The sequence below is a fragment of the Hordeum vulgare genome, chromosome 2H (assembly GCF_904849725.1).
Source record: "Hordeum vulgare subsp. vulgare chromosome 2H, MorexV3_pseudomolecules_assembly, whole genome shotgun sequence".
Classification (NCBI taxonomy): domain Eukaryota; kingdom Viridiplantae; phylum Streptophyta; class Magnoliopsida; order Poales; family Poaceae; genus Hordeum; species Hordeum vulgare.
In genome coordinates, this window is record NC_058519.1 from 13,203,883 (window position 1) to 13,223,076 (window position 19,194).

Consider the following 19,194-nt stretch of genomic DNA (forward strand, 5'->3'; position numbering starts at 1 on the left):
TTGAAAATGTTCGTGGTTTCCAAAAATTCACATATTTAAAAAATGTTCGTGGTTTTATAAATTTTTCATTAATTTGAAATTTGTTTCTATTTCTAATTTTGTTCACAATTCGAAAATGTTTGTGGTTTAAGGGAAATGTTCACAATTTTATAGTTTTGTTCACGAATTTGAAATTTTATCATTTTTCAAAATTTGATCACAATTCGAACAATGTTTTCTGTTTAATAGGAAATTTTAACAATTTTATATTTTTGTTCTCGAATTTAAATTTGTTTCATGTTTCTAAATTTGTTCACAATTCAAAATATGTTTGCGGTTTCAAAATTTGTTCGCAGATTCTAGAAATATTCACAATTTTATAGTTTTGCCATAAATTTAAAATCTATTCCTGTTTAAAATTTGTTCACAATGCAAAAATAATCGCGGTTTCAAAATATTTTTCAGGATTTGAAATATGTTCCCGGTTTTACAATTTTGTTCATAAATTTGAAATTTGCTCATAATTTAAAATATGTTCGTGGTTACAAAATGTTGTGGATTTTCAAAAATATTCTGTATTTTCAAAACTATTCTTGAAATCCGAATTTGTTTTTGCTTAAAATTTGAAAAGAAAAAGGAAAAGAAAGAAAAGACGAAAAAAGAAATAAGCTATCTGAACACTTTCTGTAAGATGAATATTTTTGAATTTCTGACTAATATATGAATTCATGAAAAAATTTAACATTTTTCGTGAGAAATTTTGAATCAAGTCAAACATTTCGAAAAATATGAGCTATTTTTGTATTTATGAATACTTTTAAAACTACAACATTTTATTAATCTATTAAAAAAATAAAAAACATGAACAATTTTTGGAAATGCGGGCATTTTTGTGAGCTCCCGAATGAAATTGGAAACACGAACATATTCTGAAGTTTGCAAACAATTTTTGAAACTAGAACATTCTTTGCATACTTTATCATTTCTTGAACCTTCCGATTTTTTTTTGAAAACATGAACCATTTTTGGAAACACGAACATTTTTTGAAAAACATGAATGTATTAACAAACAGTTGGAAAAAAAGAAAAAAAAGAAATTGGAAATAAAAACAGAAAAGAAAAAAACGAGAAAAAGGAAAAAAAGAAAGAATAAAGTTGTAAAATAAACAGAAACAGAAAATGGCAAAATAGATTCAGGAACTATCTAGAAGGTTCGCAAAACCGAATCGAAGCAAACATTTTCGACCGCCCGTATCACATCGCTTGATCATGAATCTTGTGCGAAACTCGACATCTTGACGAAAAGCGCCAAATAGAATTTCCGAACTAAATTGTCTGGTTTGAACTAAAATCGCTTGTCTACAGAGGTGCTTGATTGATACAGACAATCGCATGCCGCTCGATGAAAAACATTCAAGACGAAAGTTGTGCATCTCGCTTAAGTGAGAAAATTATTTTGGGAATAACCTCCATCCGACATAGTGTGTCGCCTATGCGTCCTAAAACTGAACGGCTCTCGTGCCTACCCTAAATCAGAGTTAGGTACGCGGTAAGATTTGGACGAGATTATGAGTCATTTTTCTAGGGGGCAAAGATGATGGCAGTTAAATAGCAACACACAATCGCAAAACCATCTACTACTTTTTACCCTAGTTTTCACATGTCTCATGTGTTCTTTCTTCCTTGTTCTTCGTTCATTCTTTGTGTTGGAGAGCAACGATCTTCAAGGCTCTAGGGGCAGTTTGACCGACCTATGGAGCCCATCCTCGCCACTCTCGCTGTCGGACCCCTCCCGTGTGTATGTAGTCCTGGGTCTACAAAAGTTATCGGTGAGGCTCCTCCTTCGATGAGTCCTGTGTACTACACTCAATGTCGGGTGTATACGGTGATGTGTTTGTGTGCAAACACACTTGTTGGTGACTCCAATGGGGAAGGAGGATCAAGAATCATCATCAACCATGTATAATCTCCCTAGGCCCTCAGAAGTTGACGTTGATAACATCATCAAGCCCAATCAATATAAACTATCGAAGAAATATCATCGGGCCTATGAAGCACACAAGAAGCAATGGGAGGAGGCTTATCGGCCGCTTAAGAAGCAGCATGAGGAGAGGATTTACAAACATTTCTTGCAAATTTCAAAGAGGACTGTCAGGGCAACGTCATTCTGGTTGAGACATCAAGTTTCCTCCTCTCCTAGACAAACAAGACGAAATCATTGTGAGTAAAGTTTTTCTATAGAGCAAATTGTTGTGATAGAAAGTCGTGTTAGTATGGGTAATGTGATGGCGTATAATTAATTCATAGCAAATACAACTACTCAGGAAATACGCCCGCGCCATCAAATGGTAATGTTAGTGTACCTACTCTGTAGAAAAGCTTAATCCAATTTACCTATTTCACCACACCTTCTACGCAATAACAATATAATATGTCAATGAATTTTTATCTTAACCAAATCAACCAGATTGGGTGCTGCACCTACATACCCTAGTCCTATTATGGGTGTGCCCACTTCGGTGTTGACGTTGAATTGCCTTGTCACACCACCCATATGTACAAGCATGTTTACTGCTCCACGAAATTATGGTTCGGCCCCTACACCACAATAAGAAATAAGGAAAACATAGTGGTAAATGTATTCATAAAATATTTTATAATTGTATAATCTATGAAAGATTTAAAGAATAAAATGATTCTAAAACTTTCAATGTAAGGATACAGGAGCATGGGTGTATGACTAATTGTTTCGATGGAATATAATTAGCAACAGTAAAATTTTCATAATCATCATACCAAGGATTACTATGAGAGGAAACATTGACAATAGTTAATTTCTCATCGAATAAACTTTCATTAACGGGAATAGAATCAACCTGCATGTTTTCCATTCGAGACAAATTATTAGCTACTACCTAGTAGATTATATTATCAGCTCCTTTCCTATCCACAACAGGCAATCAATTTTTTCAAAGTGAAACTCATCTAATAATCGTAGGCTTAGCATATTTTTTCTACACAAAGTACTTAATGCCAACATGATCAGTATGAATGGTAAACATAGAATCAACAATATAAGATATGTATTTACCACAAGCAAAGACAACAACTAAAAAAATTCGTTTTAGTGGTAGCATAGTTTTTTTGAGCAGCGTATAGTCTTAATAGCATAATAGATAACATTTAATATCTTATCAACTCTTTGACTTAGTCGCTAGCATCACTTATAGTTTCAAGGCAAACAATTGGGTGATTGAACTGTAGGAGCAAAACTTAAAGCATTCTTAAGAATTCAAAAGCGTACTCTACAATAATCATCAAAAGAAAAGGAATGTCTTTTTGTAGAAGATAATTTAGAGGTCAAGAAATTTTAAACAAATCTGTAATAAACCTCCTATAAAAATCATCATGACCGAGAAAGCTACGTAACCTTTAACATTTGAGGGGCAACTCATTTTCTCAATAGCTTCAGCTTTACCTCTATTAACTTCAATACCTCTTTCCGAAATTCTATATTCAAAACAATACTTTTATTTACCATAAAGTGGCATTTCTCTCAATTCAAGACAAGGTGACTTTGTTCACATCTCTGCAAAACCATGTTAAGCTCATGAAAGAAATCATCGAAAGAAGTTCCATGGACGAAGAAATCGCTCCATGAATAACTTTATGATCTTCTCACAAAAGTCGTTGAAGATAGTAGTCATACGACTTTGAAAAGTAGTTGATGCATTACATAAACTATAAGACATACGCTTGTAAGCAAAAGCTACAAAAAGACAACTAAAATTTGTTTTCTCCGATCTTCTCGATAAACACATATTCAAGAGAAAGCAGAATAACGATCAAGATAAAAATGTGTGTATGGTTAGAAAATCTTTCCATTATATGATCACAAAAGCAAAGCATAATGATCTTTTTTGATAATTTTATTTAATTTTCTAAAATCAGTGCACAACTTATAATCAGTAAAAATTCATTGTGGGATAAATTCATTTTCATCACTAGAAACAATAGTTATTCCTTCTTTCTTAAGAACACAATGAACATGACTTAGCCGTCTACTATCAAATATATGATGGATTCTGCTACTACTTCTAAGAGTTTGAGAATTTCTTTTCTTTGCAATTCCTACATCTTATGATTCAAGCGACGTTGATCTTTACCTACTAATAAAGCAAATAGTGCTTCTTTCATACGTCATCCAAATTGCCCTTAAAGTCGACTAAAATTACCATCAATGCCACCTATAAGTCATAAAAAACGTTTCAATCAGAAAAATCTTCAGACAGGGCCGGCCCATGTAGGCACCTCCTATATTACGCTCTGGGCGTTGGAAAAAGATGCAGCACACCTGTTTGGGCCGGCCCATGCGTGGGCGCCTGTTTTCTTACTTTAGTTTTTTTATTTTTATTTTCAGTTCCATTTTATTTTCTACTATAAATAATTTAGAACTTCGAACAACTTTTCTCAATTTTAAGAAACTGAGAATATCGAAATAAAATATTCAAAAAAAATATTTTTTTTAGAATTCAAAAACTACTCAGGAGTTTTGAAAAATGTTTGCATATAAAAAAATGTTTACACAAAAAAGTCCATAAAATAAAAAAGTCAACGATTTTAAACAAAATTCCGTATAAAAATCTTAAAAACAGTTTGTGCCTCTATTTTTAGTCTCATTTTTTATTTTCGTTTTTCTGTTCCATTTTTTAGTTTAAATAATTTAGAACTTTGAATTTTTTTTTTGTAATTTATAAAACTGGGAATTTTGAAATAAAAGTTTGAAGAAAATATAAAATGTTCGTGAATTCGAAAAATGCTCAGGATTTTTGTAAAAATATTCGCATATTCAGAAAAATGTTCATAATTTTGAGAACAATGTTGGTGAAAACAATAAAAATCCATGATTTAAAAAAACTTTGTGTGTTATTTTTGAGTGCAATTGAAAAAATGTTTGCTAATTCAAAAAATGTTCATGCATTTCAAGAAATGTCCTAAAATTTTAAAGACATAATATGATCAGCATCATTGGAGATTATAATTGTTTTTCTCCCGTTGCAACGCACGGGTCCTTTTGCTAGTGATCTATAACAGGCTTGACATCGTATCGTATGAATCTCGTGCTACAAAGAGTAGGATTGTTGCATTTAAGAACGGTCCTAACAGGTTGACCCCATGTGTGAGCCGGCATAGGACCCGTCCGACATGAGTGAACCGACCTGGTAGAGGACACCATGTGCGCAAGCCTGTGCATGCGGGCGCCACACCCTTTTAAAATAGGTGCCTTTTATAAATAGAGAGAGAACGGCCGTGACTTCAAAGTTGAACACACCTCTTTACTAATGACAATTTCTTAATTAACATATGCTAACTAACAATAGGTATGTGCTAATTTATTCTTGCATTTAGAAATCCCTAACCTAACCAATCCAAACACGATATTGAGAAGATCTTGATAAGCAGCCCGTCGTAGAAATGGTGCACACATATGCAATGCGGTTGAAAGGATGCCCTTTATGCTGTTGTGAAAATACGTGAAGGCTCACTTTTTCTTCAAATAAAGAACTAAGAGCATCTCTAGCAGACCTCTATAAAGCCGCGATTAGTAAAGTAATCACAACATATGGATCGGTGTGGAAAATGCTACCCGATCAAACTATGCAAACACGTCGACCCTTAAACTTATTTTAAGGGCGCGGCAAAATCCCTTCCCGACCGCAAAACACAGGTTTGCACCTCACCCCTACGTGCCCCGTATCCCAGAAAGCGGTTGGCGAGAGGGACATTTCAGCCCGCGCCTTTCCTCACCCTTCCGCTCCGCCCGCCATTGGTTCCCGCCGTCCGCCGCGCCACCATTGATTCCGCCTGCCTCCGCCGATGACTCCGCAAAATCTGCGATCGGAATCACGCCACGGGCGCCATTGCCCTCTTCCATCGAGTCGCCGCACCGCCCGTATTCGCCACCACCGCTGGCCGGAGAGCCACCACCGGAGATGGAATTGAGCCGCAAGAAGTTTTTGCTCAAGATTCATCCGATTCGACGACTCGATGTTGAGACGATGCTTCGACCTTTCACCAGCAGACGGGATGGCCCTTGCCGTGAAGGAGCATGAATATGAGAACCGAAAGAGGCGGCGAGGATTGACTGTCTGGCGCTTTGCATTCTCGAAATCGCCATCTCGAGAACGAGATGTTGATGCGAATACTTCGCGGCAATCCAACATATCCTCCGCACCTCTTCCGAAGAAGGTACCGTATGCGCCGATCCTCTTTGTGAAAATTGTTCAAGCTTGAGGTCAATTGTCGATATTTTACTCAAAGAAGAAATGCCACGGCTTGATGGCATTTAGTGCATATCAAAAATCTGCGATATGGGTAATTGCATACGGCATTCTACGACTATGCCGATGAGTACCTTCGCATTGGTGAATATACTATAATTAAATGAGTGCGTAGGTTTACCAAAATGATCATTCGTGTCTTTGTCCTGAATATATCCGACACCGAATGAGGAAGACACAACAAATTTGATGGCATCTAATGATAGAAGAGGTTGGCCGGCATATGCTAGGAAGCATAGATTGTATACATTGACTTGGAAAAATTGCCCAAAGGCATGGCAGGGAACGTATTGTGGCAAGTCCGGTGATGCAACAATTGTGCTAGAGGCCATAGCATCCGAGGATTTATGGATTTGGCATTGCTTTTTGGTATGTCGTACTCTTAATGATATCGATGTGTTGCAACGGCCTCATTTGTTTGCTAGGCTTGCTAGTGGTGATGCTTCGCTTGCAACTACACTCGCAATGTGCATGAATACACAAAGGGGTACTATCTTGCGATGGTATATACCCTTCTTGATGCACATTTGTCAAGAGCATCAAAGACCCCCAAACTAGGAAACAATGTGAATTCGCAAGGGCACAAGAGGCAGCCCAAAAGACACCGAAAGAGCATTTGGGGTTTTGCAATCTAGATTTGCCATTGTTCGTGGTCCTGCTCGGTTTTGCGACAAGCGATTCTTGAAGAACATCATGGCATCTGTGTTATTCTTCACAATATGATTATCGAAGATGAGAGAGGCATGAACTTGGAATTCTTCTACGATAATGTCGTAGTCGTGTCAAACCAACTAGAGACCCTAACCGAATTAGATATTTTCCGAGACCTACAAGAAGATTAAAATGCAAATACCCACTTTCAACTTCGGGAGGATCTCATTGAGCACCGTTGACAAAGGGCTAGGCAATAACACGTTCTATTTTTCCATTCATTTTCATTTCATTCATGTGTGATTTGTATACTGAGACAAATTTGTATTGAATTATTTAGTTTGCTTCCGTGATTTGAATAATTATTGTACTTTGGGTGATTATTGTATTGTAATATTGGCATTTTTCTTATATTGCATTAGTAATTATGATTTACGGTGTTTTCGGTTTGCGGGTCAATGCAGCGCTGCCCGAGCAGACCCCACATAGCCAACCCGTAAAAGAGCATCTTTTGCGAATATCCTTTTTTACGGGTTCGTTTTGTGGTGTATGACTCTGTCTGCGCACGCACCGGCCCGCAAAACCATTTTTTCACGAACTGTAAACGAGTTTTGCAGGTCGGCTTTATACGGGGTCTGCTAGAGATGCTCTAAGCGAGGATCATAAAATTTCTGACCTGATTTTACTCGGACACAATTGAGCTACACAGAAGGCGGGTTATGAGTTATGGCCGATGAGGAGAAAAATGCTGAGTAAGAAAACCTCAACCTTGAGCCAACCGATCGACCCACAAATGTGTTACATGAATCAATCAACGAATCACCCTGTGGTAGCACTAATAGTTCATACAATGGTCAATATTTTCACACACTCCTATGGAATTACAATTTCTCAACCTTACTTTGTAATAAATAGACGCATGCTATTATATGTAGGTATGAATATGGATGGTCGTTCACTTGTCCAGTGACCTAAGGCTAGGCTGCAGGAAGACTTGCGAAGGGGTTATCGGTGTTGGCTAACTTGTCATTGCCAGGTCGCGAAAATACAATCTGCAAGTATAAAACAGTATATGAGCACATACATTAGCAAGTACTAACTGGCTATTTACTAATTTCGAAAGCTAATTGGTAAATTTTGTGAAAAGGTTGACCAAATTTTGTCAAATTCATGCAAACACATGCTACTCTTAGTAAAGAACACAGTTACCTGGTAAGTTCCAAGCGTCCGTGACTTGAAACCGGCCGCGCAGTATATGAAATAATACTCCCATACACGAATGAATTTGTCGTCAAATCCCAGAGCCAAAATCGCACTGCAAACAAGACACGTAATGTACACATTGTGTTATAAGCTTTATGAATTTATTCGCATTTCAAAATGGATGAGATGCATTGATGCTTACTCTTTGTTGGCCATAAAGTTATCCCTCCAGCGTATCAGCGTCGGGTAGTAATGGTATCCGATGTTCTCAACCTGCTCGATGCTGCATTCAGACAACAGCGTGCATCACTATCGTATCCAAAGTTCAGTAACAACAAACATGCTAGCTCAGAAAATTCAGTTTGTCGATAAGTTCATCGCAGTAAAAGGTGCATATATGCAAACACTGTACCAGAGCCTGGACGCAGCGGACATGGCAGAGGTGATCCGGGCCAAGGAAGGAAGGCAACCCCCTGGAAAGATGTATTCCTTTATGAAGTCTGAACTTCTCCTGTATTCCTCATACCGTTCTTCTGGAATTGATATGAACTGCATACATAAATACAAAGAAAAACAGATATTTGGTTTCACTTAGTTAACAGTCAATGATTCCCTGCAAAGGATGAAGCGAATCGATGCGTGTTCGTATTGATTAATTTGGTAGAAACCTGGAGAACAAATAGACCATCTGGAGCCAATAGAGACTCGCAACAGCCAAAGAAATCGTCCATGAATTCATGACCGACCCCTTCAATCATTTCGCTGCGTGTGACAACAAGTGGTAAATATTTTCTTCGATTAAATATATTCATATTCAGAAGAGCAGTATTATTACGTACCATGATATGATCCTGTCGTACTTACTCCGACTTGGTATTTGACGGTAGTCACACAACAGGAAAGTTATACGATCCTAAGAAAACAAAGCGTAGCGATGTTGTTATAAATAGATAATAGAGAGGAGCACTTGCTGAATTGTATTAAGTTCTACAAAGGATGTCTTAATCTTAAGTGTGGTCGGAGTCTAAAAAAAGGTGAAACTTGTGTTTGAACTCTGAACTCTGAAGGTAGTATAAAATCATAATTTACCTCCAAGCCAGCTTCCTTCACTTTCATTTCAGCGTATTTAAGTTGCTCCTCAGATAGTGTAATCCCTGTATATTTGCATCCAGTTTGCTTCACCACTTGCATAGCCAAGCTGCCCCAACCACTACCGATTTCAAGAACATGATGATTTCGCTCCACTTTAGCCTTACATTATTACATATTCATCAGATCATGTGTGCTTGTATTCATCAAGTATTAATAATTATATCAGTACTATTACCTTCTTGATTAGTAGATTAACTTTACGTTGCTGGGCTACTTCTAGGCTTTCATCTTCAACCTACAAAGATTTAACACCACTTAATTCGCACGCTGGATCCACAGTTAGGCAGTTAACCCTACTAGCGATCACAGACGAACAAACCTTGAATACTGCACAAGAGTAAGTCATCGATGGATCCAGGAAAAGTGAGAAGAAATCATTACTCTGCATGCACATTTCAGAATTTGTCAGTGATAAGGTCCAGACAGAGATGAGGGCAGCAGGAGGAAGATGCACTGGGAATGACCAGGTCATAGTGCTGAGAGATGTTTCGGCGAGTTTGCGTGACAGTATTCTTCCTTGAGATGTGGCGCAGGAAATATTTTGCCGATGCAATCCCAGCTGTCAAAAGCATGGGTGTCCACCAACCCCTGCCAATTAACAATATAATTACATACTGGACCACTCACCACTTCAATCACTTCAAAGTTAACTTCCTAGATTTAGTACCTTTTACTGGCAGAGCTATTACTGCTCTTCTGAGCATCCCTGTTAGCAATGAGAATCTGTAGGCAAAAATGGTTTAATTAAGATGCATATACACGGTATGCCAGATTATTCTAGTATGATGATTTTTAGTTTACCAGGAAAAGATTCAGGAGGCCTTCTCTTTTATCAACAAAAGAAAAATAACCATTAATATATGCATCTGCCATACCAAGATCCGCTTCGGTTGCGACCTGAAACAGCATTTTGTTTTCACAAAGGAGATAATCTCTGTAAATTAACCACCAAAAACTGAAGAGAAATGAGAAGAGACAGTAGCCAAACCTTCCAGTAGAAGAGAGGGTCATGAACTCGCAAGACAGTTTTGACAAGGCATTTTTTGTCTACTTCACCAAAACTGAACATAGTGCCACCTTCTTCAAGAATGCTACAGACAAGCAAAAATAACCAAGTTAGGTTTATACCATACAAAGCCTGGATTGAATCAGGAGTTTCAAAGAAGGATCACTCACGTCATGTTACCGATGGTTACATATTGGTTGAGAAACCTTGTTACCAGAAGGCGAGCCCCAGTTTCCGTCCATGATGGGACCATCTGTTTTGGGTTCAGAAGAAGGCTGCTTTTCTGCCCAAGCAAACCTTGAGCTGCAGACTTCCCAGCCTGCGATAAATCAAACACATAGATATCAGTGCCAAACATATAATCCACTGAAGGCAAAAAAAAAAAAAAAAACTTGGGCAGGCAGGGAGTACCTTATGGCCATCTTCATGGAAGCCATAACCTGTGTAATCCAGGACATAAGGCACCTAACCGAAATACACGTAGTAATAAACAAAAACATATGCTGAAAGGGAGAAATAAACTGAATTACCTTGATATGCCCCGCAGAACCATATTCCCCTGTTTCCTTGGATCTGCTGAAGCTCCAATGAAGCCTTTGCAGCAGCGACGGATGGAACAGGATGGCCTGTGTTCCATTTGAGCAGTACATGATCCGGTACATGAGGTGGGTTCAGTGTCACCAGGAAAGGCCTGCCGGTAGATTCGATGTTCTGAATTTTCCAAGCGCAGATGTGAGTTCATTGTGGACAAGAGTATTAATCAAAGTAGATTCATGCATTGCTGACGACTGAGAGTTTTGCCTGGAGCAGATTTAGCCAATAGGTAACAGAGACGCCGCTGCTTGTTGTCCCCAGAAAATTCCAGGCGCTCCATGCGGACGGGTTCTGTGGCATCAAAGTGTCGTCGCGATGGAGGTATATGTCACTGCAATGTTAATAGTTCAGAGATGAGGAGAACAGCAGGCCAGGCAGTTAAAATAAATTTTATAGCGCAAATATTACTTGCCTGTGGACATACTGGAACGCACCCAGAATTCTCAACTCCTCGTGTGTTGCTTCACCCCCTAGCATTCTCAGAACATCAGGTGCATGAGCACCAAATATGATCTTGTCGTACACCTCCTCCGAGCCACCGACCTCCAAGACTTTGTATCCTGCAGCCAGAAATCAATGAGCAATGACATCATTTGCAGGAAAAGAACAGGATTCAGGTTAAAAAAACAAATTTAAATGGATCAACTACCTCCGTCGAAGCTTGAAACTGATTTGACTTGGCAGCTAGTCTTAATCTGACAACCCATGCTCTCCAGTTCCTCCCTTACCTATTTGTATATGCACATGATTAAAGACTACGCTTTTGCCGTTGACAGCTGGAGTGTGCAATACATTTGTAGCAACCAGAGTACCTTGTTTACATATGTATGCGAACGCCCTTTGACGGTGAGCCATTGGGGCCGACCAAAGATCTGAAGGAGGTGATGGTTGCGGCAGAAGGAGAGGACGAAGAAAGCGGAGAAGCCGAGCACACCCTGCGACGGGCATGACCATATGCTCGCACAGATTGGGATCAGGTAAGCCTCCTGGAAGAGCTGGGAGTACCCATGGGTCTTGATGAACTGCCCGAGAGTCTCGTGCCGGTCCAGGTCAGGGTTGCTCTCATGATCCTCCAAGTACTTGAGAGCATCCTCCTTGAACTTGAGGATCTCACGGATCATGTGCCAGAAGGCGGGGCGGACGGCATTGCTCTTCTGTGCCAGGAGGCCTGAGAGGCCGTTCCGGCTGCCCCACTCGCACCTGCCGCCCCCGGAGAGCTGCGTGCTCACCGAGAGCGACATGTCTGATATCTCCATCTCCACGCCAAGTTCTTCAAACCATTCCAGCATGTTTGGATATGTCACCTGCCATGTTGGTGCAGTTGGATGCACGGTCAGCTGTAAATTCAGTAGCTAAGAAATTTGAAGTGATTCTTGGTTTCAATAAATGGATAGTTAAGGAGTATTTCTGTTCATTTGGCTGTCATTTTCACTCGGTTTAGCAACTTCAACACAATGGTAGCAATGGGGGCCCGTTACAGGTTCATGCTGCATAGTAAGTTGCCAATCTAGATGTCTGTTTCGTATATTAAATCCTTTGTTCCAGAATACATGACCTATCAGAGATGAATATGGCCTTTGAAACAAGACTTTGATCGTTGTCTTTTATATGAATATGCTAGTTTAAAATTTAAAACATATAATTATAAGATATTTTTTCATCTCAAATCTAATTATGTACACATATAACCATCCATTTCACCAACCACAGTACCGACACATCAATATTCATTCAACGTTAGAGACTATATGTTTTCTGAGACAGCATCTATTTGACAATTACGATTAGAGATGGTACTAGCCAAGTTTGGTAACTCGCCGTATTAGGTACAAATTGCAATTATCGACTATAATTTTTTTCTTGTGAAATTACATTTCAAAGTAGCAAGATATTTTGTCTCTCAACATAGAATATGGTACTACCTATATATGGGAGTAATTAATTAGGAAAACCCTTGATGGATTGGGAAAAAATAACTAACTGTGTTTAAGATGTTGCCATTCAGACTTGTATTCAGACTTACTCCCTCCGTAAACTAATATAAGAACGTTTAGATCACTATTTTAGTGATCTAAATGCTTTTATATTAGTTTACAAAGGGAGTACTATACATAACAATTGAGTACAAATAAATTAAGCGAGCGAAAAGTATGTCAAATGTGTAAAAGGCTCAGAATTTCAATGGCTGAGTGTGACCATGCATCTAACCTAGACAAATAAATTCACACAAAGAGAGGTCGACCATTCTCGTCCAGTCAGATGCAGTAAGGTTGGAATAGAAATAATACTAGGGAGACAGGGACAAGGAAAGACAGCGCAGAAAACCTCAAGCCAACCCACGGGAACAGCCTGCTGTGGCATTGACAGCAACACAAGTGCCTCTTTCGGGTGATATTTAGTACCACAATTGTGCATTAGTTTCCATCAGAGACCATAGTAGTACAGATGCCAAAATGAGACCTTGACAGTAGAGTAATCAAAAACCTGTGGAGATGCCTCTGCAAGAATACATTTGGCATGGGCAAAATTAGCTTGACCAGTTGCAGAAAATGGGCTTCGTCAGCTTGTGCCAGCCAGCCAGCCAGGCTGGACCCAAAAAAATCTTGTCAAGGACAAGCATAAAAAAGATGGAAGTGGCACTGTTGGTACATGTGTCCCTGTCGTCGCCCGTCGTCCTCGTCCCGATTCAAGGTTTGGTTAAGGACCCCAATGAACAGGTGGTTCTTGGGCAGAATAATGAAAGCCATTGCACATGGGACAGTGAGCAAGCTAAAAATGATGGGGAAGTGCAGAAGAGGAAATGTCCAGACTAAATTAATCTATCTTTGTAACCTCGAGAAAGGATATCCTTGTGATAATATTAGTACCCATATCACGGTGGTACGTGGTGTATTGGTGCCGTATGTGGCACGTGCATGGGAGTAGGAGATACGGCTTTGCTTTATCTATAAAACGGGATAAAACCTATTTCAAGAGTAGGAGATACGGTGATGAGGCGAAGAAGAGGAGGAGGTGTACGCACAATAGTAGTTCGGTTAAGCATAACGAAAGATACTCACTGCATAATATTGTTGTGTGTTATCGGTTTTCTTTGATGAAAACCAGGGGCGAAGTGCTCCTCAATCTGCACTGAAAAAAGCTCACCCAATACGGCTGTAAATGCCAACATTTTTGGATACGGACATGATCTCCTGTTTTGAACTTCACCAAAACAAAATTATTTTGAATTATATCAACTTTGCAAATTTACTACGTGTCAATATGTTAGTTAAACAGTTTAAATTATTACATTGCTAAAATATTTAAATGAAAAATCTAATGACAACATTTCAACTAAATATTGCTCAGGTTAAGTTCGACCGCATCTCTCCGATAATACCATCCATTTCAGAAGGAAACAAAAGTGTATGTCTTAGTTGGAGCCTTGGAGGTTTTGGACTACCAACGAGCCTATGTAAAAAAAAATTAGTTGAAGGTACTGATGTTCTTCTCCTGATCCGAAAAAACTGGACATGTGTTTCACTTTTTGTTAGAGAGACAGGGAAAAGAAAAGACAGCGACACATCAGGGCGACACGACATATGTGAAATTTAGTACCAATGTTCATTACTTTTCACAAATGTGGTACAGTTATTAGGGAAAGATGTAGACAGATGCCCGAACCGGCCGAAACCTTGATGCGAGTTGGACTGGATTGACTAGATGCAGAAAAAGTGAAGGCTATAGGAGGATGGCATCAAGCAAATGTGGTGAGAGACAAGTATGCTACTCCTATTGGCCCCCGGATGAAAGTGGAACTGTTGGCGCACGCGTCTGTGTCACCGTGGTCACCGTCCCCGCCATCCCTTTCGCTTGTATATCGGCCACACGAGAATACCATTGTAAGGCCATCGAGGCGTCCACGTCGCCCGCTCGGTACCACCATGGCTCATTAGTTTTCACTTTACAGCCGGTGCGCGGGTGGAACGCTCGGGCCGGTCACGTGAGACCCATGCGATCCTTCTAGATCTGGCGGCCCCCGCGTTGCTGTCGTCTCTGCGCTCCTACCGCCCGCATCGCCGGTGCCCGCCCCCGTCGGCCGTCAGATCCGCCGATTCCAGCCTCCGTCTATCGTCCTCGTCGCCTGCTGTCATGGCCGGGCTCGCGCGTATACAAGTGTTGTAACCGTCATCTAAAAAGCTTCAAACGTTGTTGAAAAAAGCTTTAACTATAGATAGAGAAAGCTTCAATCGGCTCTGTCCAACAAGGAAAGCTGCAACCGTAGTTGCATTTGGTATTATCAGCTAACTTTTTTGCTACATCCAACAAGGTGGACCTGCGACCTAACAGTGGCCGCGACGAATTTTTGCCGCAACCGTAGTTGCATTTTGCTATTATTGATGAACCTTTTTGCTACATCCATCAAGACGGTGTTGCGACCTCGCGACAACGACGACGATGATTTTGCTGCAACAAGGCTTTTGCTGCATCCGTAACCGAAATTTGCTACATCGCTGTTTGTTTTTGCTACCATCGACGATTTTTGCTACATGGCTCGATCTGACGGTCAACAAGGTCCGATCATTGTTTTTGCTACCATCGACGATTTTTGCTACATGGCTCGATCTGACGGTCAACAAGGTCCGATCAGACGGCTCGCCCGCGACCGGCCGGCGGCGTGCGGGCACAGATCGGTGCCCTTCCACTAAAGTTAGACCTGCGTATGCATATTTACATTGTGCTGGTTTTCTGTCATCATCAAAAAGTTGATCGGATTTGAATTTCTTTGTTAAAGAGAGAGAGAGAAGCAGAAGGAAAGACAGCAACACGTGCGCCTTTTTCCGGACGATTTAGTATGCCCTCCGATCCAAAATAAGTGTAGTGCTGCTTCAGTACCATCACTGCTCGTTCGTTTCCACTGATGTGGGCACAGTTACTAACGGGAGACGATGCAGACAGATGCACAAGCAGAACAATACTAACCAATATGAGCCAAAGAGGGAGCTGTAAATGGTAAATGCCACATGCCTCGAGCCTTGACAGTAAAGTAATCAGAGCTGGGCATATGGAGGAGTAGATTGACGACTGGTTGCAGAAAAATGGTGGGCTCTGCGCCCACGGCCACGAGGCAGAAAAGATGAAGGTTCAACTGTTGGTACATGTGTCCCTGTCCCTTCTCCGGTTCTGTGTGAGCCGTGCGAGTATACCATCGTAAGGCCGTCACGGCGTCCACGTCGCCCGCTCACCACACACCGGCCACTATTTTCGATGGTTTACCAACCCCAGTAACGTATGAGTCCCCTAATGGAGCCATGTGGATAGGCCGATGCAATTGTTAAGCACTTTGGGTAAGAATTCACGTGATTCTAATTAGTGCCGACATGGTTACTGGATTTTTTAATTATTAAAGGGGGAAAATGACAACATGGTTCTTGGACAGGATAAAGAATGCCACTAGATACCATGCCTGAGGTAACTCAAAATATTGGACAGTACATATCTAACTACATAAATAAATAAAAAATGGGACGGGGGGTCATGTAAGTTAATAGTTATCCGTGCGTTGCAACGAGATTCTACTTGGTTAGCTCGCCACTACGCACCCATTATTTGTACATTGGAGTCGTTAAACTTTAGTGAGCTTTGCACAAAATCGTTGTGATTTACCTTCCATTTCTATTTAAAGTGAGAAATCGCCTATCAGAAAAAATAATTTTATTTGGCGATCATTTGTTGGCTCACCAAAGAAGAAAGATTTTATTCATTATCATTTATTGGCTTACCAAAAAAAATTTATTTCGTAAATACTACTTAGATAAGATGTGGGCTATTAAGACGGTTTTGTCACCTGCTTCTTCCGTTTCTAAATATTTTTCTTTTTAAAAATATAACTATGAACTACATACGAAACAAAATAAGTAAATTTATATTTTAAATTATGTCTATATGCATCATATTAATTTATAATGAAATCTAAAAAAAAGCAAATATTTAGAAACCGATGGAATAGATACCTACAGGAACCGAAAACCACAATAAAGAGGTGAAACACGAGGGCTTAAACAAGCATAAAAGAGACGAAAACACGAGGTCCTCTAAAATTTGTACGGAATACTCCGTTTCAAGGAATTTTAAAAAAAAATGTGGGATAGCCATTTTTTTCATTTCCTCCGAACGGTATGGAAAGAAAATTTATTTTCCTTCTCAATACAAACCGTATTCTCCGACACTCCTATATTTTTTCCTTCTTCATTTTTCTAAGTAAAATGGAATCATGTTGTCAAAAAATTCATATCGGCGCGCGCGTCATGGCCGTGTGTTCGTATTGGCGCCGTAAGTACATGTATGTACATGCGTCCGTGCGTGCGTGCGTACCCGGTTGAAGACCATGAAGCCGAGGTCGAGGTGGACGCCGTCGACGTCGGCGGTCCGGGCGTGGCCGCCGAGCGCCTCCTCCGCCTCGTACACCGTCACGCGCGCCGCGCCCCTGGCCAGCTCGTGCGCCGCCGCCAGGCCGCTGACGCCGGCGCCGACCACCGCCACCCGCATCCCCTCCTCCATGGATGATGGAACAAGCTCCGGCCCTCTACTGCGCACGAAGAAGGCTCGTCTGTGGCGGGCGTGCGTGCGGAATGGCGCGGGGGTGAATGAGTGAGTCAGTCAACAAGTGGCGATGGCATTGGCGGCGAGGGGTGCGAGAGGTGGAAGGGAGATATAAAGCGCGGCGCACTGGATAAGAGGAGGGAGACGAGCCACCGAGCAGGGTTCACTTTCTTATTAATCACTCGCGGACGGGCCGCACCCGCACCGCACGCACGCGCCCCGTTCATCCTTTTCTTTCTTCTTTTTCCCTCCTCGGCCCGGCCCATCTCAGGAAACAGCGACGGAGACGGGCGAGCAGAGTGTCTCCAAATATTTACGCCTAAAAGGAAAAGGAAAGAGGGTGTTGAAATAGGCTTTTCGTGGACACAGGGTACTCACTACGGTAAAAAGGTTTTTAAAGAGTAGATTGACAAATACAACAGCAAGAATAGTACTAGCCTAACACCCCGCCGCGGCCCGACCGAAGACGATGCTCGAGCTCCACGATAACGCCTCCAAAAAGGTGATGGTGCCCGGCATCATTGATGTCGAGCCCAAACATACAAATAAGGGTTTTCATCTGGAGCCATGGTACGAAGACGAAAGCTAAGACATCGTCTTCAAGAAGAAAGTAGCACCCACGCGTGTCGTCGTCGCCAGCGTCAAGGCGTGACGCTTTCGCTCGAAAACTCGCATGTCACCAGGATTCACCCCTAACCAGCACCACGATGAAGGTCAGCCCGGATAGACAATATATGGGCACTTCCACATCCAAAGCACGAGGGCATGCAAGCACCTCCCGCTACTACACCCCTTGTCGCCCACACAACCAAGAGGTTAAGTCACCATCACCGTTGCCTTCACGAAATCTGCAAAAAGCCAACAGTGTAGCCCATCCTCCGGGGCCGCCACCGGCATCCATGATCTAAGCCATCACCAACCATCCTCATCTCAGCGCACCGCCAAAAGTAGGAGGCGTCCACACCGTGTGTCCCTAGCCAATCCCAGTGGACCGGCAGGAACACAACCTCTGGTTGCCAACAGCCACCGTGGAGCAAGCATCGGCCCTAGTCCACTGACGTAGGCAAAGACGAGCTCGCACGCCCCACTCGCGTAGCCATCATTGTTGATCTGAACAATGGTACATTATCAAAACCCCCGACTCAGCACCGACATCATCGCGCAACAACAAGGAAGAAGAGCACTAACGCAAAAGCTTACACTAGTGCGGATTAGAGTGAAACTGTTGTTGGGACGATGTTAATGGGTGGTTAGCTACATGTTGTCGAACGACATCCACCACCGCATAACGGATTCCCGCTGCCTCTTTCAGCCGTCGAGAACAAACCGTTCTAACACCACCTACCGACAACATGGACCACCACTACTAGGGAGTAGCAGGCAACCCTGCTACCGCCCGGAGGACCCCAAGCAGCTCCACCTTGCCAAATGCACATCGTCCTACCATATTCGAGTCGGATCGCACCCCAGGTATATGTATGCCGCCCACCACGCAACTACCCCAACGATTGAGCCCCCTCCCCGCTGCAACGACCTACATTAGGCCACCACAACCTCCTCCCTGTCTCGCCCGTAGATCCTCATCCACCAGATTGGATGAAAAGTCGCCGCAATGCCTGATCAGTGGGGGGTGGCGCCATCATGCACCCAAGGGCCAAGACACCACACAACCTTCACAAATCACAG

General features: G+C 41.6%; 1 protein-coding gene across 1 annotated transcript; it reads right to left on the reverse strand.

Annotated features, from left to right (window-relative positions):
- Positions 1-7,720: 7,720 nt before the first annotated feature.
- Positions 7,721-17,663, reverse strand: LOC123424456. Its single transcript, XM_045108077.1, has 21 exons — positions 17,281-17,663; positions 11,739-12,230; positions 11,576-11,654; positions 11,339-11,486; positions 11,134-11,257; positions 10,863-11,043; positions 10,744-10,772; positions 10,503-10,651; positions 10,315-10,417; positions 10,128-10,223; positions 9,994-10,049; positions 9,791-9,914; positions 9,646-9,708; positions 9,502-9,561; positions 9,264-9,425; positions 9,014-9,087; positions 8,843-8,936; positions 8,587-8,723; positions 8,377-8,457; positions 8,181-8,286; positions 7,721-8,023 (listed from the first exon to the last, which is right to left on the reverse strand). The coding sequence occupies exons 1-21, from the start codon at positions 17,464-17,466 to the stop codon at positions 7,949-7,951; spliced, it is 2,619 nt and encodes an 872-aa protein (XP_044964012.1). The 5' UTR covers positions 17,467-17,663; the 3' UTR covers positions 7,721-7,948.
- Between the last annotated feature and the right edge of the window lie 1,531 nt (positions 17,664-19,194).